We start from the raw sequence: 21887 nt of genomic DNA, 5'->3' as shown, positions 1-21887 counted from the left end.
ATATAAGTAGCGTCGCCTTTTTAACGTCGCCGTACCCCTAAATTACGTATCTAGACTTCTCGTATAGCTAAGGTATTCTTTTCCTTTTAATCTTATAAACTATTCGTAATTTAAATATACGGAGGTTTATATATTTTTCTAGGTCGTATAAAATAAATCGATAAACCCCTCGATTATAAAGAGTGTTTATTTTAATAAGATCTAATCCCTTATACGGCTTTCTAATAGTTATAATTACGCCTTCCTTACGTAGTTTAACCGCTAGCTCGAAATCGGTTTTCTTTTTTACTATATAAAAAGTATTAATTACCTCGTCGCTAGTAATAAATTGCTGCGTTAGGGCTTGCCGTCGTAGTCTTTTACGACGTCTTACTGGTAGTATTAGTACCCTTTTAGTAATATCCTTTTTTTTATTATCTATTAGTACTACTACGATAATTTCGTTAAGGATAATTTCTTATACCTTTACCGCGGGTTATATAGTTTCCTCTAGCTCTTCTTCTTTTTATAAGTTAGAAATTACTTCGTTAGGATCTATATAGTACGGTCTAATTACTATAATTAATACTTTAAGTAACTAGTCGCGATCTCTCGCGACTATATAAGAGCGCTCGTTAACGGAAATTAACTTATATAGCCTAGTCTACTATTAGGTAATTTCGTGCTATATTTATATATCCGAATTTAGTAGTATATCTAAATTATCCCCTATATCGGGCCTATTGCGCATAGTAATTACCTTATTAACTTACTTTTTTATACTTACCTCGCGCAGTACCCGTATTACTTTTTTAACTACTCGGGCTCGTTAGCTTACGCCTAGCGACGGTAATAAGGCTAAGGTCGTTCTTAAATATGCTCTAAATACTAATAGCGTTAGTATAAGTCCGTTAGGCCCCATAGTATTATTATAATATTTAAGTACTATTTAGAGGCATTCGTCGTTAGTAAAATCCGGATTTTCCTTTTTAATAATTCTAAACGCCCTTTTTAACTATTAGTATGCCCTCTCTACCTTTCTAATACTATAGTACGCTTTAATAAGTACGACTTTTAGCTATATACCGTAGGCCGTCGTATTATCCCTAAATTTTACCGACTTAAAGCTAGTACTAGCGTCGGTTCTAATACCGTCTAGCGGTCCTTAGTATATATCGATCTAGTTTTTTCGCAGGGCTACCTATATTATCTTTACTTATAGATCCTAGAGGAATTGCCCTATTTAGAAGGATATAACTATGTTAATTATATATAGTACTAGCCGACTATTTAAGTAGAAGATATCGACGACGATTTCCTAATTAAAATTAAGCTTATTACGCAATTTAAATTTGAATTTACGTAGGCTCTGCGTATTTATTTAGTATTAGTAATATACTTTTATTAATTACTCTAGCGCCCCTATTTCGATATTATTATTACTTAATTACTTTAGGAGGTTATATAGCCTCGTAACCGATGGGTACCTAAATCTCTAGTATAGTCTTCTAAGCTCACTTTCCGTTAGGTAATTAATCGACTTCGTATCGTTAATAAGCTTTATAAACGCATACCCCTATCGTCGTTCGACTACCTCGAAGTACTTATTACTAAAGATTCTATTCCTCGTATTATTAAATATAATACTTAGTCGATCTATATTTTTTAGATATAAGAGAAATGGGGTATTAACGGGTAAAATATAAAAAGTTATCGTTCTAAAATACGTCTCTATTTTTATTATACTTAGGGCGACGATTTCCTTACCTAGGCCGAAACTAATCTTCGTAATACCCACTATCGACGTATTAAGTATTACTAATACGATCTTTTATAGTACTTAGAATTACCCTTTTTCTCTAGTTAACTATTACGATGCCCTAGTATCTAGGATAATCCTATAGAAATTATCTAGGCCGTACCTTTCGCTCGCATAAAATACTTATATAAGCTTAGTATTTAAGGGATCTAAGTAGTATAAAAAGGACCCCTCTAGTTACCCCTAGATTTGCTTAATATTATGTTCCTTTTTTTTAAATATCGAGAGAAATAGCGTCTTCTCCTTAATTATTAAGAGAATAGGCTTTGGCCCTATTAGATTTACCTTTTTAGCCGCCTCTATATCCGTTATTTAAAGGACCTTCCCTTACTATCTATAAATAAAAGCCTACTTATTAAGAGCTTTTATTACCCTTTATTCGTTTAGCCTTATATATCTTCTAGAGGCTAACGGGGTAAAAAAAGAGTAGTTAATATCGTCGATTTCGTTATAATCTAATTCGTTAGTATAGGGGGTAAGATCTTCTTTATTTTTTAAATCTCTTATAGGGGGTATATACTTTAGGCCGCTACTTTAGCTACTGTCGCTAGGTTCCGTGCCCCCGGATCTGCCCTTATATATAATAAGGAATTAGTTAAACTAACGAGGGCTAGTTTTGCTATTTATTACCCTCGACTTTTTATACTATTCGTACGATTTAGTACGCTCTTTTTTAGAGTAGTTACTTAACTAATATCTATCCTTTTTATAAATATAGTATTACTTTTTTTATTACCCTACTTATAAGTTAAATCTTTACTTATTTAACGAATTTAGGCCTCTTTACTAGCGATTACTATATCTAGCCTCTTTTCTTTTCTTATTATACGTTCGATCGACCTAATATTACTAATAAGGGCCGTCGTATACTTAGAGGTAGGTTTAGTACGGTATTCTCGTTTTAATATTAAAGCTAGATCTTAGCCTCGAGTAGAGCGTCTTATAGTCTTCGGGTACTTAGTATAAAGTAATCTTTACTTCTAGTATACGCTAGACTACGGTATAAAAATATCTAACTTTTCGCTCGTTTATCCCCTTATTTAGCTAGGTTTTCGCTAGCTTATTAATTCGATTAATAAGCTCTTTAAAGATCTTTATTCGCAATTTACCCTCTATTATCCTAGTTATAAATATAAAAAAAATCGCTCGTAGCTTTGATAGGAGCTCTAGGTTCTTATCGTAGGTCTCGAAGCGGCTTCGGATTACGTTAATTATACTAAGAAAGTCGTTTTGATTAAGATTACGCACCGCTTCGTAGTAATAATTAGAAACTTTATTTACGAGTACGATATTAATTACTAAATAGTACTAGTATTCCCTAATTCCGACTTTTTTATAGTAATTATAAAACATCGTTAGGGTTTCTTATAAGACCTTATACTTCCCCCTAGAATATAATTTCTTTTTTAAAAAGATCTTTTTAAGGTTTATAAATTACCTCGTATTCGCTACTAGATTTTTAGTATCTATATACGAACCCTGCGTCGCTACGTACTATTAATAACTTTAGGTCGTTTATTTCTTTTTTTATTAGCTAATTAGTACCGAATTTCGTATTAGTAGCGGTAACGAGTTATAAATTGAAATAGGTAGAATTATTAATTATCGTACTTCTAGTACTATATTTTGCCCCGGTATATCCTTTTACGATAATAGATTTCCGTTAGTAATTATAGGGAGGAAATCTGGGTCGTTTACCTTTTTTTTAAATTCGTTAAAGCGATTATACGCTCTATTAACCTATGCTTAGTTCTATAGTACGAATTCCTCTTTTATAATTATCGTTACTAGTATTTTATATAACTCTTATAATTATAATTATGCTAGTAATACCCCTCGCCTATAGAGGAATTTATTAATTACTTTTACGATTCTTAGGCTTACGCTTACGAACTATTTATTTAGTTAGTAGCTAAGGTCGTTTACGATCTTATAGAATAGGGGTTACCCCTATAGCCCTTTTTTTTATAGACCTTAGTTAAATAGATTAATACCGTATTAATTTACTTACCGTTAGGCTAATTTACGATTTTATATATCTACGTCCCCTAATAGTCCGGGTTAATATTTACCTATTTATAAAGGATTAGGATTTTATCTAGGATCGGGTTTCGTCCTCTTTTTCTTTACCCTAACTCGCTAAGGGTCGTACTCTAGCTTATACCCGTATTAGTAATTATTAGCGTATTTAATTTTAATAAGGATATATTTAATCCGCGCGCGGGTCGTAGTAAATCCGTACTTTTGCTACTTAACGAATTTATTAAAGTCTAAGAGATTCCCGCTTCCTCTCGCTATCTCGCTACTACTCTCGTTTTTATTATTTCTAACGATTATTACTACCTTTTTAAATCGCTAGCTATTATATTTACTAAGATCCTCCTTTTTATTTAATAAAAAAGGGTAAGTTTTAGTAGTTCTTTTTAATAATAATAGTAGTAGACGTTTATATTACTATAAGAAGATATAGTAATTAGTCTTAAGATCTTTACTAATTACCGATTTCCGCTATCCCGTATACTTCTAGCCTCTTAAGCCTCGTGCTCTCTATAATCTCTAAATAGCTTCTTTAGTTAATTTCTGAGATCCGTAATACTCTTAGCTCGATACCGTTAGGACCTCTAAATCCCCTCCTCCCTCGTTAGACCGTTCCCTATATTATATTTTTAAATAATATCCGGGGGGTAGTTAAAGGAGCTACGAAGAGGTCGTTTAGATCGCGGGCTTAAGGTTATACTTATAAAATCCTCGTAGTAATAGACTTTCCTATATACCGTAAATCTCTTAGTTTAATAACTCTTATAGGGTTACTTTTGTTACTAAATAAGAATATTTACGTTTAGAGATCCCCTTTTTCGATCGCACGGTGCTCTTTTATACTATACTTTTACTAATTTAATTAGTTAATTTCTAATTACGGGCCGGTTATAGAAAAATCGTTTAGTAAAAAAGCTACTTAGGGCGACGGTAAAAGGCTAGTTACTTAAGTAGTTCCGTTAATTAACGTAGTTTAATATAATAAACGTCGACCTCTCGTAAGTAGTAAAGGGCTATAATTACTTAATTTCGTGCGGTATTTAAGAATCGCCTCCTTTTTTATCTATTTTTATAAGGTTAATTAGTACGAATCTCCTATCCCGTATAGTATTAAGAGGTCGTCTTTTTTATATAGCGAGATACTTTACCGATCTACGATAGTAAAGTTTAATTACTAATTAATATTAGTATCCCTATTATAAGGTAGTTAGTTCGAACCGTAAGTAACGAAGAGATTAATTAAACTATATAAATATCTACATAGTAAGTATAAAAAGGAGGTTCTAACCGTAGGTTAGGCTGGCTACGATAATCGTAAATAGGGCCCCTAATTAGCCCCTGCGCAGTCGGCTGTATGCCGCGGTCGAATTGGACTTCCAATCCGACAGTGCAAGACACGGTGAGCTTTAGTTACGGCGTGATACCTATTTACTGTAAGCGCTGGTGTCTTTCGGTATAGCTAGGTTTGTAGACCGATTGGAAGGGCCCGTTGTGAGCAATGCTCTGCTAGTTCCTCGTCAGTTGGTGCTTATGGTTTCAGGCATTTCATCGCACGCAGGCGCTGGGAGCGGACCCGAAAACCCATGGCCCCTGTATTCTACCCTAAGCGCTCGGAAATTCCTAAAAATGGGATGCGCCCACTCCAGTTGTTATGATATCTCAATCGCTGTTGGTTTGGTCTGTTGTTTAGGTCTGTTGGTTAGGTCTTCTGGCCGTCACCCCTGCAAGTGGAAAAAGTGTCATAATAAGCATGGATGACAATGCTGCCTACTTTACCTACCTGTGTCACCTGTGGGCTCTGACTGCTGCAAGGCGCTTTTAGCACAGCAACGGGCGGCCTCAGTCCCCTATTCTCACAATACTAATATGTGAATTATCTCTTGACCAGATCAGTCATTTGCTGAAGCTAATCAACATCTCATTTCCTCAGAATTCCATCGAGTCATTAATATTTTACGATGTCTCCTCCATTCAAATCTATTAAAGCACTACTGGCACTTGCTAAAGTTGAAATCCATTTTTCTATCACTACCCCCTATGGCCTTATCATTGAGCTCTCAGGCGACTCTCTCGAAGTCCGCCTGAAGGAGGACCTGAAGTTACTCCTTGCCAACACGACAGCGCAAGTAAAGCCAGAGGAACCATCAGCCATCCAACCTATGTCCGCACCCCTATCCCAGACGGAGGATCAGGAGTCGGTCAACGAGCCACAAACAGTGCATGTCGAGCCACAGGTCCCAGTCACCCAGGTTGGAGACAAGCCTCTGTCTCGAATGGAGGAGCAAAATTCAATCGAGCAGTCACAGACAGAATCGACATCGTTGCAGGCTCACGAAGAGAATTCCTTGAAGCCAGGCCACCAATCAGAAGCTCTACCAGAGTATGGGCCTTCTTTACCAGGATATAAATACTGCATTTGGGAGGACTTTGGGACAAATTTCCTGTGGTACGTCTGGAACTGGCTCGCGAATCCCGAATTCTGCGGCCAGCCTGTCGAAGACGACGACCTCTTAGAGAGATATTCCAAGACATGGTACAAGGCCTATGACGATTGGGTCGATCGATACACGGAGGCTTTCAGGGCCCACCTAGAAATGGACGCCGATAATCCAGTATTCGACACTGCCAAGGAGTTGAACCTCTGGGAATTTGAGGGCACGCTTTTGGCTGCGGGGCTGACTCTACAAGATGGCGTTCATGGGGTGGGTTACGGAACAGAGAAGAATGACGGCTCGTATGCTCATGAATTCGAATTCGAACGCGAGGGCTCCGAGAGTATTGGAAAGACTTTGGAACGATACATTCAAACGAGGATATTGGATCAAAACCTGGATATTGGGGTATGATGTATCGGATGGACCATGGTTTACCTTACACTAGCCCCAGAATCCAGTTGTCCAGAAATATGTAGAATCGTTACTGCCATCGTCCGCGTATAAATAAGTAAACATATTGATCAAATCAATTGCGGTATTAGTGTTTTAAACAGCGTTGATTTAAATAGACCTAAGGAAACATGACTCAAAGAAACGTGGCGTGATCCAGTGTTGATCGATGTGTAAACTTCCCCAGAAACTCCTTCATGCTCTCGACATACCCGCAGAATAATCCAAACTAAAAGATCTCAACTCCAAATTTAGTGCGCCACCTCGGACCCGAGCCGCCTGAATCCCAAGCGACTCCATCGCTCCTTGGCCGGAGACAACAAATCTCTCTTCTTCGGCGCCTGGACCTCAGTCTCAGGCTTACCGAGATCCCACTTGATCGTCTCGGGCCACACAAGGCTCGTCTCCTTCTTCTCATCCGCTGCCGACCAATTCTCAATGGACGGCACGTTGAGCTTACCATATCCTCTCAGTCTCTCGAGGATCTCACCTGTGTTTCTCACGTCACCGCGGGTGGCCCAGCCACATCGTCGCATGCCGTCGAGATGCATGTCAGCCGCGGCACGAAGACGCTCATCCTTATCCGCGCCTTGACTTGCGGAAAGGTGCTCGTCAAGATCGCACACAACATCCAGATGCACACGTCCAGCATCGCGAAGGCGCTTGGCGTGGCGCAGGAGGTAGGCTAGGCGGTTCGAGAAGTAGAATGCGGAAGAATCCAAGCCACCACGAGACTGACGAACGTTGTAGTAGATAGTTTCGCAGAGGGTGATGGCTTGATCTAGGTGACCCGCAAGCTCGTGCGCGTTGACCAACAGGGAGCCGATTGTCAGCACGATATCAGGAGACCACACGCCACAGTTGCGTTGAACCTCTCTGGATCGCCAAAGCGAGGTAAGAAGGCTCTGGAAAGGAACAGTTAGTACAGAGCACAAAGCTGTTAGTCGTTGAAGACTGTATGAAACTTACCTCAAGTTCTGCCCAGTTCTTCTGCTCGCCAAGGAGGCGAACAAGTCCGGAAATGTCCTCGAAGCGAAGGCTAGTAAACTCGACCTTATCGTCTCTCAAGACCGTCAACACATGTTGCAAGATGTTGCGGCTGATGGAAAGCAGCTCATCCTGCTGTTGCTTGCCGGCAGACTTCCACGTGTCTACGCGGATGCCAGCCAGGACCTCGGCGAAACGAAAGCCCCAAACGTAGCAGTTGCGCTGGTGATAGAATCGCTGGGATTGCGCAAAGTCAAATCCACATTGCGCGACCTTCTGAGCTCTGACAAAGTCCTTCTCCTCAACCATGAGTCTTCTGACAGCAGTGTAGGCGGCCTTGCAGGACACCAGACCAAAGTCGACAGTACCCCTATCGGCAATGCCACCGCCGATCTCGTTGAGAAGCGCGACGTAGAAGGCGAATCTGGCATTCCTGTCGTCTTGAGAGCTTGAAGACTTGAAGTAACGCGAGGTGAACAGGGCGAAGAGCTTCTTGTCAAGCACGTCCACGAAACCGTTGCGGCCACGGGACTGCCAGACGAAGCGGAGGCGGGCTGCTGGCTCAATGATCGTCTCGATCCTTGTCGAATCGGTGCACGTAGCCATAACAGACATGTACTGCTCGTAGAGAACTGTCTCGAGGAGCACATATGCCATCAGCTCAGAGAAGCTGTACCGTACCTTGGCATCTCCGTTGAGAGCCTGCTCAAACGAGATCAAAAATACCAAGTATACCTTGCTCGACTGGCCGGAGATCTTGATGTTGACATCCTTCTCTCCGCCTTCGAATCCAGGGAAGAGAAGCAGGTATCGCAGCTGTCGGAGAAGATCCTGGCCATAGTGGACCATGCCCGCAGACAGGTAAATGGACGCCAGCGTCTTGGCTGACGCATGGAGGTTCATAGAGATCTTGACAGTAGTGATGATCTCAATGATAGAAACCTGTAGAAGCTGGGCGATGGAGGAGTGAGCCTCCTTGTTACCAATCTTCTTGTACAGCAAGACAACTTCCTTGAGTTTAGACAGAGTCTTCTCGTGCCACCAGCCGAATTCAATCTTGAGTTGGGCGTATATCTCAAGACTGACTCCGATCGCACGATCGATGGTTGTGGTGGTTGTCACCTTGTTGGTTGTGATGACAGTCACGTAGAGCTTCGATAGACGCTTCTTGATCGTCCTGACGGTGGTCTCTGAGATAACGTTGGTGGTCGTAGTCTTCTTGATAACCTCCTCGTAGATGGTAATGGACTCGTGGTAGTGCTCCTCGGAAGTCTCACACAACTCCGCCAGAGCGATCAAAGCCTTGATGACGATGGCAGCATTGGCGCCAAAGACCTTGGTCGCGGTCTCGCGATACTCAATCGTGAGCTTGTAGCGAACCGAGAACTCGACCTTAGCGTGGAACTCAAGGACATATCGGTATCGCTCGTAAATGAGCTCGACGATCTCCTGCGTGAACTTGATCTCACGATTGTGATGAACAAACGTGGTCCAGAGCGTGACGCAAATCTTCTGCAGCTCAGCCCAGCGCTTCTCAGCGTGGTAGTGGTTCAGGACGATGATGGCTGCATCTAGTGCACTTCCATGGCAGCACCCGTCCTTGGAGAAGATGGTGACGATTTCGCCGTAGCAGTCATAAGCTTCTCTGCGGCCAAGTTTGTGGTAGACAGCAGCGAGCTTGTAGAGAATACTGACTTGCAGGCTGTGACCAGATGACAAATGTTTACGGTAATGCTGCAGGAGCTTGACGTAGATGTTAATGACCTTCTCGTGACGGTGGAAGTCTTCACAGAACTGAACCAGGGCCTCAGCCGCCTCGAAGATCAACACATTGTCAGCCTTGAGGTTCGAGAAACAGGCGTTGTAGATCCGGAGATAGATCGCATCCGCCTTCTCGAATTGCCTTTGACGATGATAGCAGAGAGCAAGACGCTGTGCGACAAGTATGCGCTCGGAGATGAACTCGCCCTCGATGGTCAACTTGGAGTCGACTGACAAGACGCCCTTCCAAGTGACTTCGAGAGACTGGCGAATTACGACCTCGGCTTCAGCCCAATTCTCAAGTTTGAGATAGAGGTTGACCATCGCCAAGCAAGACTTGAAGAAATTTCTATCGGCCTTGCGACCACGGCACCGTTGATAGTTGGTCTCCCAGATCTCCCTGGTGACGGTCTCAACGACGGTGGTGGTCGTCTTGGTCTCGACATAGGTCTCGGTGATCTCCTCGACGACCTCGGTGATGATTGTGGTAGTGGATTGAGCCTCTTCGCTCTCGACAGTCTTCCTCTCCTTGAACCAGCCCCAGACTTTCTTGAGGATGGACATGGATACGCTGAGGATGCCGAAAGACTTCGCAAGAATACCAAGTTCCCTGAGGCGAATCATGATAATCTCGGACTCAAAAGACTGGTTCTCGTACTCGGCCCAGACGCAAATCATGATGTTGCAAGCCTCCTCCGTTCGCTTGACGCGCTTGAGGAAGTTGATGTACTCGATGGCAATGTTGATCTTCTGAATGTGAAGCTCGATTGTCACCTTGCTAGTACGGCAGACTTCGAGAATGCCCCGCCAGAGGCTGATGTATAGCCTCTCAGCTTGAATTAGGTGGCCCTTGGACTCATACTCAACAGCTAGGCTAATGAGAATCTTGATGCGACGGACGTCGGTGAACGACAAGTCGTCCGCAGTGTCGAACAAGAGCGAGTGCCACTGGCTATGGTTGTGGATCTTCTTGTCGCTAGCCTTCAGAACGACGGTCATGCCTGAGATGGCTTCGGCAATTGACCCCTCCTTCTTCGAGCCCTTGCCGAAACGGGCGGTAATTATGATATGAAGTTCGCTGTAGATAGACATCGCAAGCTCTTCTTCCTTGATATCGATGTAGAGTTTAGCGAGCGCCTCATACCATTTGATGACGGCATCACTGCGGGCTCCCTGCTTGCTCTTGGAGATCTCAATCATGAACTTGATCATCTCTTCACGGTGCGTAACCGTTTGAGTGCGCTTGGTGAAGGTGAGAGTCTCGGTGCAAGTGAGGAACAGGTTCGTGCATGAAACCACGAGAGGGCTGAACTTGTAAAGGATAGTCTGCCCAAGATGCGAAGCCTTGTAAAAGAACTCGGCCGCGAAAGCATGCTCAGACTGACTCCGATGCAGGCTTCCGAGGATGATGAGACTTTGGAGGTATGATCGGTTCTTCTCGCCGAAACAAGTAGAACGGATCCGGAGACTCAAGCTATGCATCTCAATGGTCTCCTTGATGGCGTACTGTGTTTGCCAGTAGTGCCATTCCAGCATTGTGAAGAAGATGGAGTCGGGAAAAACATCCTTGAACTCGGAAGTCAAGGTGATGGTGCCGTTTTGGCCGCAAAGTGACGATGAGCGGAAATGGGAAACCCAGTGGCGCACCATGTAGCTGACGATGTGGTACGCTTGGAAGCACTCATGGAAAGTCTCCTCGGCAACCAGTTCCATAGACGGCTCACAAGTATAATTGCTGAACTTGGTCTTGGCAAAAAGAAGGAGGGCCATGGTGAGGTGGCGGTGGGAGTCGTGAAGAGACATGAGGGTTGAGCCGCAAAGGCTCTGGACGTACTTCCTGATGGTGGAGTGCTTGAACCGCAGAGTACCGTGGCGGATCACCACAAGACCTTGGGTGTTGCTTACAGGCCCCTTGACATCAGCACCAGAAGAAACAGTGCGTGTCGACAACGAGACTCCCAGGAGGTCTGTCATCTCACCGAGTGTGAGCGGGCGCTGGGCGGTGACCATGAACGTGAATAGGTTGTAGGTCTTGCTCTCGCCGTACTCCTCCTTGAGGTTGACCTTCTTCATCAACTCTCCAATGACGGCTTTGACATCGGATTTGCAGCCAGCGATGATGCCTCTGAAGACTCCAAAGTCCGAGACTGCGGAGAAAAGCCTTCTGGCAAGGTAGGCAAATAGAAACGAACCCTTGGCCTGGTCCGCAAGCTGGCAAAGCAAGTCCCTTCTTGCCTGTTCGCTCTGTGCCACAAAGCAGCAGCTTCGCCCAAGTCTGTTGGCGAGATAAAGCTCAATGTCGTCCCGAACGTGATCAGGGGTGACGACTACGTGCTTGCAACCGCTGCCGCCAAGGTGTGAGATGGGCCGTGAGAATGTCACTGCTTGGGTCCTGGGAAGCTTTCCTATGCTGGCGTGGAGGCGCTTGTGAAGCTCCCCTGCCTTGGTAGCGCCACCTGAGACCTCATCGAGACCGTCGATGATGATGCTGAGATTGACCTTCTTACTGTTAATTGAAGATAAGCTCGAGTCGAGGGCCTCCCATAGGTCACTCTCTAGCTTTGCGCTGTTGTGGTAGGGCGAAGCATGATCAAAGATGGCTTCGAGCTTCTCAAAGAGAGCGACGTCACCAACGTTAATCTCGAGGAGCTGAGACAAGAGGCTCTTGAGGAAGGCGATGGGGGTTGTCTCCGAAGGGATATCGGTTGCTAGGGCCCAAACATCAGCTCATGCATCACTCGCGGAGCGTATAAACACCGAGAGAACTTACAGAATGTGTAGGAGATAGTCTCATACTGGACACGGTTGATCGGGCGTTCCAGCCTCTCCCGTACCCATGCGGCAAGCATACTTTTGCCGCAGCCCTCTCCGCCAGTAACAGTAAAGATCTTGTCATCACTGCTGAGGAAGTCATGCAAGTCATGCGAAAGCCACTCGCATGTCCCATCGACACGCAACTTGCGATCGGCAACACGCCCATACACATGAGACTTTGCTGATTCCCGTGTAGGGAGCAAGTGACGACGAAGTGTGGTGATGTCTAGTCGGCGGTTCTTGGAACCGAGTTTGTACTGCCACATGTGGTTGAAGAGGTTCTCTCGCTGGGTCCAGATCCTGGTGATCTGTGAGCCGAACTGGGCGTCAAAGTCAATCGTCACCGAACCGCTGTAGATGCTGTTGATCCGGGAGCGATAGTAGAGGGCAACATCACCGACGAGCTTTAGCATGCTATCAAAGATGCGACTCAGCTCGTAGCGGATGGCATCGCTTGCGGTGAACATGCCGTTGAGTCTGATGGCGTGGCCGAGCACTAAGCCAAGCTCATATAGAGCATTGAAGGTGGGCTCCAGTGCCTGTGCTTGATCGTGTCCGAGCTGGTTGGGGAAGTGTCAGCGTCGGCATCGTAGCCGGGGAGTTGTAAGACTGTTTGATTTACCTCAAGCAATAGGTAGCAAGTAGCCAACGCTGTGTCGCGCACAAGCGAGCAGCCCTCGATGAAGGACTGGATATGGCGCGAGTATTCGTCCAGCTGAAGGCCGAAGAACTCGGCCGACTTCAGGACGCGATCCCACTGACTGCCCTTGGGAGGCATGTGTGTCAGACGCTCATCGGAGATGTATGCCAGGTAAGCGTCTAGATCGATGGTCTGGAAGTGATTGTGGGTGACTTCCTCGACCTCGTGGACGAGCTTCTTCTGGATACGTCTGGCTGTATCAATGACACGCACGACGCGGTATGACATGTGGCCGTCGTTGGAGGCGACCATGGTCAAGGCGTCCAAGCTGATAGACGACGACCTTGAAGCGTCGCTGACGTTAACTTCGTCAATGTGTACGGCGCTGGACTCCTGCTTGATGGAGTTTCGGGCCAAAGAGCCCTGATTGGAAGTTGCGTAGACGGACATCTTTGTGTCTGCTACTGTTGGTACGTCGTCGATAGACTGGCTGTCTGAGCTGACCGACAAGATAGATGACGAGTTCGAGGGCTTCCTGCGACCTGTTTGAAGATGTACACTTCAGCGGGGATTATTCATGGGGTAATGTTGGCAGTGGAACGAGGAGAAAGTAAACACACTCAATGGGTTTCTGCGGAATCCAAGCATTCTCAGATGGGCAGTCCTGAAGCTTTCCCAAGTTTATGGGAATATTGCTCCAACTTATAAGCAGCTTGACTAGTATCAAGGGATCCCGAAAAGCGTCTTCTTCTCGTACACCAGCATGGATGAGGTCGACGGGTATCCCGAGTTTTTACAAGGGCTGAAGATCATATTGCTCGTGTGAGACACGGGCGTCCCCAGGTTGACCATGAGTGGCCCAAGAAATTTAACGCAATTCCCTCAAGATGCTCGCATCGCAGAATGGCACCAAGGGCATGGTGAAGTTCACCTCGGTCTGCCGACTGAGCTTCGTTCCTAGAGCCAATGGGATGTTACGCAAGAAAGATGTGTCCTAAGACAGTCAAGTCTGCGCTGAAGGGGGGGGAATGAGATGTTTGATAATCCGAATCATGTCTCGATGAACGGACAACCCCTCTTCCCGAACAGATGGTTGCTGTATGCAGCGGGAGCTGCAGAAATGCATGTTAATGTGAAAATAGTTGTGCTGTGAAAACGTTATCACCTTTGTGGCTGGCTGGCCTCGATGACGGGTTCTCAAAATGGCATTCCCCGCTTACAGAAGTGAGCGACGTTTGGCGATGCGACCGTTCGAACCGGCACTTCTATCTGATGGGACGTCGGTGCCTCCGGCTGCTAGAGATGTGTAACCTTTGCAGAGCTAACCCGCGAGCGGACGAAGTTTAGAATCATCTCCACAAACTCGTGAAGATCGCACCCATTGGCAGAAAAGAAAGCTACGAGGCTTGCAGGTGTTGTGACTATTGAAACTCAGCACCGCAGAGTTGGAATGCCTGTACGAGAGCTGAACGTTGCTGATATGTGACGCTTCTCAAAACGGAAATGTGGCGTTTTCACGGCCGACTGAAGCGGACTTGCCGGATGCGATGCTAGCCCGAGCTGGAAGTCCGGGGAGCGTGTCTCTACCGATGATCTACACGCAGGGCGGAAGAGCTTCGTTGCGTGAAACTAGGTCTAAGGATGTGGTCAGCGATTGGTTCTCTTTGACTTTTGTGGCTCAACCTCCGAACCGACGGAAACGTCCCAGAGTGCTGAGGACTCGGCTGCAGAATCCCAAAGGGCCCAATCAATGTGCTAGGAGCTCCGCGGTTTTAGGATCGCTCGAGTCCTCGTCCTGTTGACCATGTTCCACAACGGACACTGGTGGGATAGAGAGGCAGCGTGGCAGCCAACTTTGGTTGGGTTGGACTGGATTGAATGATGAGGAACCTAGACTAGCAGCGATGTCTCATTTCGAAAGTCTCGTTAATCCATGCCACTTATCGTACACGATGCATTTTGCTTGCAGACTCTTTCCAGGGCTTTTGTGAAACACCAAAGCCCAGTTGACCATGTCAGGACTAACTTCAAAGAGCTCCTTGTCGGCTGTTACTCAGTCGCGACTCGGAGCACGCTTGGCATTTTTCTAAATGCTGTGTCCTACATCGCGTCCGACATCCTCATGGAAACCCATTCCGTTGCGAATCCGACTCTCAACCTCAACGACGCGTTTAGGAAGCATGAAGCCCAATCCGAAAAAGACGAAGAATGCCCACTTCCAGCGGAATGGGTTGAAGGTAACACTGAAGGCGAACCACCAGATGAGCTCGAGATAAGTGAAGAAGTCGAAAGCACCGGTGGGCGACGCAGATTTCAGAAGCTTGGTCATTTCGATCCAGGCCTTCATCCAGAAGGGATGGGGTCTTGTCAATGGGTCAATGAGGAACATCAGAAGGATTCTGGTATAGATGCCGATATGCCAGTTTCCGACTGTGCCGATAGCAGCAACGTACGTGCTGTAAGTTGTTAGAGCCAAGTTCATTCGCAGGAGCCATGAGCAGGATGCTTACCAGTTGATAGCTGAGATAGACGGGTGGTTTGGAGGGAAAGTCTGGATATACCAGTTGGGGGGCGAGTACGGCTCGTTGAAGCAGTCATCAGGCAAGAATTCCAGGGACGGGCGCTTGAATCCAGTGGCCATGACGATGATATCGGCCGGGATGACCTGTCTTCTGCCAGGGCCGCCCTTGGGTACACCTTGAGCGCGTCTATTGACAATCACACCTTCCGCCGTGAAGCCCTCAATATCGCAGCGAACCCACTCGGCGTGGCCGGACCGGATGGTCTCCATGACATGGCTATTTACCATTGGCGTATCCATGTAGATGCCCTTGTCGTACGGTGCGATGTCTTGCAGGTCTCGGTAGAAAAATTTGCGAAGCAGCGTCTCCGGGATCCAAGAGAGACGAGTCTCTTGACCGAGGATGTTCATAGCAAGAAGCATGTTCACGATGGGATTGCGAGGGATGATCCACTTATCGCTGCGAGACAGAATGGAAGTCTTCTCAGCTTCCTCATCCACAGCAAACTCCAGAGCTTCAACCGCGCTGGCACCACCTCCGATGACGACGAGCTTCTTGCCCTTGGCGTTCTTGCTGTGAATTTGGTTAGCAAGCTTGGGGCTAAAGGTGGAGAACATACATACCCAGTAAGCTGGCTGGAGTGGTAGATGTTGCCCTTGAACTTCTCCATGCCCGGGAGCTGGGGCATCTTGGGCTCTCCACAGGTACCAACAGCGGCGATGACGCCTTCGAAGTGGCCATTCGCAGTGTTGTTGACGACCCATCTGCCCTTCTCATCCTGGTAGACCTTTTCTACGGGTGTGTTGAACTTGGTGCGTGTCTCGAGTCCATATTTCTGCCAAAGCTGCTTTACCTGGCTTAGGATCTGCTGTCTGTCGGGATACCCGCGTTCCCACTTGACCGAGGGATGGAAGCGGAACATCATGGAGTGGATTTGAAGACTGGACGAGTTGTTCACTTTCTGTGTGATTCGTTAGTACCAAGCATGGGGGTGTTGGGCTTCAATGGGCGACGTACACTCCAGATACCACCGAGGTTCTCGCGGCCACCGGCCTCGAAGATAACCACATCAAAACCATGGCCAATGCAGTGCGCGGCGGAAGTAACACCAGTGATACCAGCTCCAATGACAGCAACCTTGGGTCGACTGAGGCGAGTGCTGGGCTCGGGAGGGGTGGGCGAGAAGATTTTATCGGCGAACCATTGCCATATCTGGAAGACGAAGAGGAAGGGGTGGAAGAATGGATTCTCTACGCGAGATTCGGACGGCATCGTGGCAAGTAGGCCGCAAGCCTTGGAGGGAATCGGTGGTGTTGGGGAGCAGGTGTACAGCAGTTGGTACAGCTGGGTGTGTGTGTTTGGAGTGAAGCAAAAGGTGTTGATCGCGATGAACTGCGATGCGAAGGAAGGGAGAGGGCACGAGGCTGTATTAAACCCTATGTGTGTCAAACGGAGTAGGTACTCTCCGAACTACTTACTTTTGCTATCTGTGGATGAGTGATGAGCCTAGGGAGCTTCGGGAGCTCTGGGCAGGTAGCTGGCATGTGAGCTCTCCTTCCCATTTCCCCTGGTGCTAGTACTGCCGCTGCCGCTGCCGCTGCTGCTGGTAGGCAGTGAGTAGGTAGCTGCTGCCAAGGTGAGCCTGTAAGGTGAGGTGAGACTGAGACGACCGGCGAACAGGCCCACCCGATTATCGACAATTGACGTCACCAAGAACGCTAGGGAACCCATTGAAACGCCCGCATTGAAGCATGTGAAGACGAGGGTTTGGCTCAGTCTCGCCAGATGTCTCCCTAATTGGACACATACGGGGACAGTTCAGGGGGGGGGGGGGGGGGGGGGGGTCCCCCGGTCCGGGGTGTAGGAAAACCACGCATTTTTTCTGCGGGGAAAAAAGGAGCGCCCCATCCAAGAAAAAAACCCTTTTCAAAAATAAACACTAACAAGATGCGTGGTGGGGTGGGGGGGGGGGGGGGGGGGGGGGGGGGGCGTCATCCGGTCCAGTCGTTAGGAAAACCACGCAGTATTTCTTCCGGGATAAAAGGACGACCCAATGCCATGACAGAACCTCTGTGTACGAAGTATACCTTACAGATACAGCGTCTGTGTGAAGGGTAAAGATGAAGAGAAGTCGACATGGGAATCAAGGTCGGACTGGCTCAACATGGCAGGGCCTTGGTGCATAGTCCGAGAACCAAGGGAGAACCAAGGCCTTGGTCAGTGAAGCTGGTTGGGCCATCGTGGCAGTCTAGAGCTAAAGAGGCATTTTTCTCGTCGGGGATTTTGGAGATCAGTGGCCGATCGGATCCCCTTCCGCCTTTTCCCGGCCTGCCTTAGCGCTGCCAGCCTGGTTCAGCACCCACCAAACAGTTGAAAAATCCAGGAACACGCTTGAAGCGCATCTCACACACATGACACACAGACACGAACACGATGAGGTGATTCATTCCTTTTTTAAAGTTGGACGAACCGGGAATGAATTGGCTCCTAGAACCTCGGCACAGCTTTTTGTGATGGCCGCTGCTAATGCTGCTGCTGCTCCGTGTATATCGTGGGTATCTCCGTCTATCGCTTGCCTCTGTCGCGTCTGCCCGCCTCCAACATCTTGGCCTTCTTCTGGAATCTCTCGCCCATCTCGACTTGGCCACTGCCCCTTGGTCCGTCCGCGGTGTCCCGGCCGCGCTTCCGGCTCTTGTCGAGGATGTCGCGGCTGCTGCCGCCACCGCTCTTGCGGGCCGTGAGTCTGTTGATTCGGTCGACGCCTTCGCCGAGGTCTCTCCACTCCTCTCCGCCGAATTGCATACGCTTGCCATTGCCGGTACGCATAGCCTCCTCCTTCTTTGCCTTCTTGCTCGACGTGGGGAGACGAGTAAAGTTGGCTTCTTCGTATTCGCGACGCTCGTCTTCCGTCTTGCGGTCCGCGGCTGTCTTCATCCTGCGACCACCATTGACAATAGTCGTTCCGATACTGGGCTCGGCGATGGGAGCAGTCGACAGCTCGTGCTCGATGAACTCGTCCATGGTGTGAGACTTAAGTGGGCGGCGATCAGACTTCTCTTTGCGCTCAGAGGGCATGATGGTAGGCGCAATTCTCGGGGGTCGGTAGACACCATTCTTCGCCGCGGTTGCAACAGCAGAGGAGGCAGCGGCGGGTCTGACAAAGGCATCTGGCCGAGCTTGAAGGTGGGCTGCCTTCATCTCCTCCTCCTCCTCTTCGTCGCTGCCGGATTCTCCGTCAGAAGCAGAGTCGTCGGAGTCGTCAGAGCCTGCACCTTGCGCGGCCTTGACTGCTTGGGTGTTCCGTTCGGCGTCGTCCGCGGCGCGAAGAATCTTCTCGATCTGGTAACGCAGCTTGTCTTCAAGGGGCCGGACACCCTTCTCGAGGTACAGTCGGAGTTCGACCAGCTTCTTGACGACCGTCTCCATAGTCCCGCCGGCATTGTCGTCGTCGCTGGATTGCTTCTTGGCGTTGCGCAACTTCAGAAGGATCAAGAAGACCAGATTTTGCAGGTAGGAAGCAAGAAGCTCATTCTTGGTATCGAGAAGTGAAATTCCATTTTGAGGCGGCGCAATGGAGCCTTTTGGTGCCGCGTCGAGTGATGTCGTCAATGACTGCGTCAAAGAATCCAGCAGCGCTGGAAGGGTGCTTGGTGCCGCCATTTTGAATCTGGCGATGCTGTATGTTGTTCGTTGAAAACTTGAGATCGCAACGGAACAAGAGCGCGGTGCAGGATTTTTTTTTTTGCAACTGCTAAACTGATCTGCGCTATTGCGGGGACCGGTGCATCGGACCTTGTGGACCCCGACCACCGGTCTCCGCTACGTACCTTACCTAGGTATGGATGTTTCCACGCTGGGTTCCTCAGGCCCAAGGTACCGGGCAGCCGAAAGACCCCGGACAGACAATGTTCCGGCTGGTCCAGTCGGGTGTGATTGAAGGTACCTATGTGTATGTACTTCAGGAGCTGAGCTGCAGGGGTGCATGGTGACTAAGCCACATTTGGGACAGTTGTTCGAGAGGCAGTAGGAGCTCCTGTAAATGAGATACGAAGCTCCCGGACCTGACACAACAAAGGCAATTGGCCATCTGTCCACCACAGAGCAACTCTGTTTCTTGCACAAACATCACCGCGAGCTCGTCGTGTTCTTGACGAACCGCTTTTACCACCATCATCCAGGTGCAGACGGAACCCGGATGATCCACCGGCTATAAGCCGCTTTGCGCTACCTGGACCCTACCGAGAACCAAGGGTACGTAATCGCGATCCATCCATCGGGGTAGCTATTCCCATCGGTTTCATGTTTCACGCTACTTTGCCTTTGGCCACCATCTTCTCATTCGCAAAGTATCAAGACTGATCGCAACTTTTGGGCAGAGCTCTAACATCTCGACACGATGCAACTACGAGACATGGCGCCTTCGTCGGCGCTCGTGGCCTCTTTGCTGGCTATCCCACAGCTCGCTTCCGCCTTCTACTTGCCAGGTGTTGCGCCTACCTCTTACAAGAAGGGCGACGTTGTTCCTCTCTACGTGAACAGCATCAAGCCGGTCGCCGCTCCCTCCGATTCTCGACTGCACTCAATTGTTTCCTACGACTACTACCATCCTGGCTTCAAGTTCTGCGAGCCCGAACCCCGTCCTGAGTATGTATCGGAGAGCCTGGGCAGTATTCTCTTCGGAGATCGCATCATGACCTCGCCATTCGAGCTGCGCATGAAGAACGACGAGAAGTGCAAGCCGCTTTGCATCCAGAAATACCCCCCGGCGGCCGTCGGTTTTGTCAAGCGCCGCATCGAGCAGGGCTACAGCTTGAACTGGCTTGTGGACGGCCTGCCCGCCGGACAGCAGATCTACGATGACTTTACGAACACAACTTTCTACAACCCTGGGTTCTTGATGGGCGGCGAGGACGAGAACGGCAACGTCATCTTCAACAATCACTACGACATCAACGTTGAATACCACGCCGTCAACGGCGATCAGTCGCAGTTGCGCGTCGTCGGTGTCGTTGTCGAGCCAAGCTCGCGTGCCTACCCGGGTCTGCTCGACTGCAATAACCAGATGGAGCCCATCATCTTCGAGGAAGACGGCACTGAGAAGGAGGTCAAGTTCTCGTACTCGGTGTTCTGGATCGAGTCCAAGACAGCTTGGGCTACCCGTTGGGACAAGTACCTGCACGTATTCGATCCCAAGATCCACTGGTTCTGGCTCGTTGACACCGCAATTATCGTCATCATTCTGATCCTTACCGTAATGTCTATTCTCGTCAGAGCTCTGAAGAAGGATATCGCGAGGTACAACCGCCTTGACCAGATCAACTTGGATGACCTCTCTGGTACTTCGGCGCTAGAAGATGGCGTACAGGAGGATTCGGGATGGAAGTTAGTCCACGGAGACGTCTTCCGCAACCCTTCGAACCCTCTTCTGCTCTCGGTCCTGCTCGGAAACGGTGTTCAGCTTTTTGTCATGACGGGCTTCACCATCTGCTTCGCCCTTCTCGGCTTCTTGTCGCCCTCTAACCGTGGATCCCTCGGAACAATCATCCTGCTTCTTTACACCATCTTGGGCTTTGTGGGCGGTTACATCTCGGCGAGAACTTACAAATCGCTGCAGGGCGAGAAGTGGAAGATGAACGTTGCGCTGACTCCGATTCTGGTGCCAAGCATCGTATTTGGTGCCTTCTTCTTCCTCGATCTCTTCCTCTGGGCGAAGCAGTCTTCCGGCGCCGTGCCCTTCACTACCATGCTGGTCATCATTGCCATCTGGTTCATCCTGTCGGTGCCTCTGTCGTTCGCCGGATCCTGGATGGGTTTCCGCGCATCTCCCATTGAGGCGCCTGTCAAGACCAACCAAATTCCTCGCCAGATTCCTCCTGCCACCTCCTATCTCAGACCGATTCCCAGCATGCTCATTGTCGGTCTCCTGCCCTTTGGTGCCATCTTTGTCGAACTCTACTTCATCATGAGCTCCGTCTGGTTCAGCCGTATCTATTACATGTTCGGCTTCCTGTTCCTCTCGTACGGTCTCATGATCGTTACAACTGCTGCCGTCACCATTCTCATGGTGTACTTCTTGCTCTGCGCCGAGAACTACAACTGGCAGTGGCGATCATTCCTTGCTGCGGGTATGAGTGGTGGCTACATCTTCCTCAACTGCCTTTTGTACCTGTTCACCAAGCTGAACTTGAGCAACCTGGCGGGTACCGTCCTCTACGTCGGCTACAGTGCTCTGATCTCCTTCTTGTTCTTCATTCTTACTGGTAAGCTTGCCTGCCGCCCCTCAGCTTTGACTCATACTAACGTTGCTTCGCAGGGTCCATTGGCTACTTCGCAAGTTGGTGGTTCGTCAGGAAGATTTACGCCTCCATCAAGATTGATTAAATGGCATTGCATTCGGGCGTTAACATGCGGCGACAGGTTCATCCTATTGTATCAACGTTTTT

At 48.2% G+C, this 21887-nt stretch overlaps 6 protein-coding genes across 6 annotated transcripts; 2 read left to right on the top strand and 4 right to left on the bottom strand.

Moving 5' to 3' along the window:
• Window positions 1–1555: 1555 nt before the first annotated feature.
• Window positions 1556–1789, bottom strand: CLUP02_18265 (uncharacterized protein; the record flags this gene model as incomplete). The annotated part of the gene is made up of 1 exon (XM_049297167.1): window positions 1556–1789. A coding segment is annotated over one exon (234 nt), but the record flags the coding sequence as incomplete, so codon positions are not given.
• Window positions 1790–5994: 4205 nt separating this feature from the next.
• Window positions 5995–6681, top strand: CLUP02_18264 (uncharacterized protein; the record flags this gene model as incomplete). Its single annotated transcript, XM_049297166.1, has 1 exon — window positions 5995–6681. The coding sequence occupies one exon, from the start codon at window positions 5995–5997 to the stop codon at window positions 6679–6681; it is 687 nt and encodes a 228-aa protein (XP_049138390.1).
• A 290-nt stretch (window positions 6682–6971) lies between these two features.
• Window positions 6972–13372, bottom strand: CLUP02_18263 (uncharacterized protein; the record flags this gene model as incomplete). The annotated part of the gene is made up of 4 exons (XM_049297165.1): window positions 6972–7625; window positions 7690–12176; window positions 12239–12842; window positions 12905–13372. The coding sequence occupies 4 exons, from the start codon at window positions 13370–13372 to the stop codon at window positions 6972–6974; spliced, it is 6213 nt and encodes a 2070-aa protein (XP_049138389.1).
• A 1636-nt stretch (window positions 13373–15008) lies between these two features.
• CLUP02_18262 (monooxygenase) lies at window positions 15009–16988 on the bottom strand (the record flags this gene model as incomplete). The annotated part of the gene is made up of 5 exons (XM_049297164.1): window positions 15009–15378; window positions 15433–16017; window positions 16068–16405; window positions 16462–16836; window positions 16923–16988. The coding sequence occupies 5 exons, from the start codon at window positions 16986–16988 to the stop codon at window positions 15009–15011; spliced, it is 1734 nt and encodes a 577-aa protein (XP_049138388.1).
• Window positions 16989–18009: 1021 nt separating this feature from the next.
• CLUP02_18261 (Sas10/Utp3/C1D family protein) lies at window positions 18010–19104 on the bottom strand (the record flags this gene model as incomplete). Its single annotated transcript, XM_049297163.1, has 1 exon — window positions 18010–19104. The coding sequence occupies one exon, from the start codon at window positions 19102–19104 to the stop codon at window positions 18010–18012; it is 1095 nt and encodes a 364-aa protein (XP_049138387.1).
• A 736-nt stretch (window positions 19105–19840) lies between these two features.
• Window positions 19841–21825, top strand: CLUP02_18260 (endomembrane protein 70; the record flags this gene model as incomplete). The annotated part of the gene is made up of 2 exons (XM_049297162.1): window positions 19841–21704; window positions 21758–21825. 2 exons carry the CDS (start codon window positions 19841–19843, stop codon window positions 21823–21825), a joined length of 1932 nt encoding a protein of 643 aa, XP_049138386.1.
• Window positions 21826–21887: the final 62 nt, after the last annotated feature.

The sequence above is a fragment of the Colletotrichum lupini genome, chromosome 10, assembly GCF_023278565.1.
Source record: "Colletotrichum lupini chromosome 10, complete sequence".
In the NCBI taxonomy this organism is placed as follows: domain Eukaryota; kingdom Fungi; phylum Ascomycota; class Sordariomycetes; order Glomerellales; family Glomerellaceae; genus Colletotrichum; species Colletotrichum lupini.
This window is presented reverse-complemented; position numbering and strand designations above follow the sequence as displayed.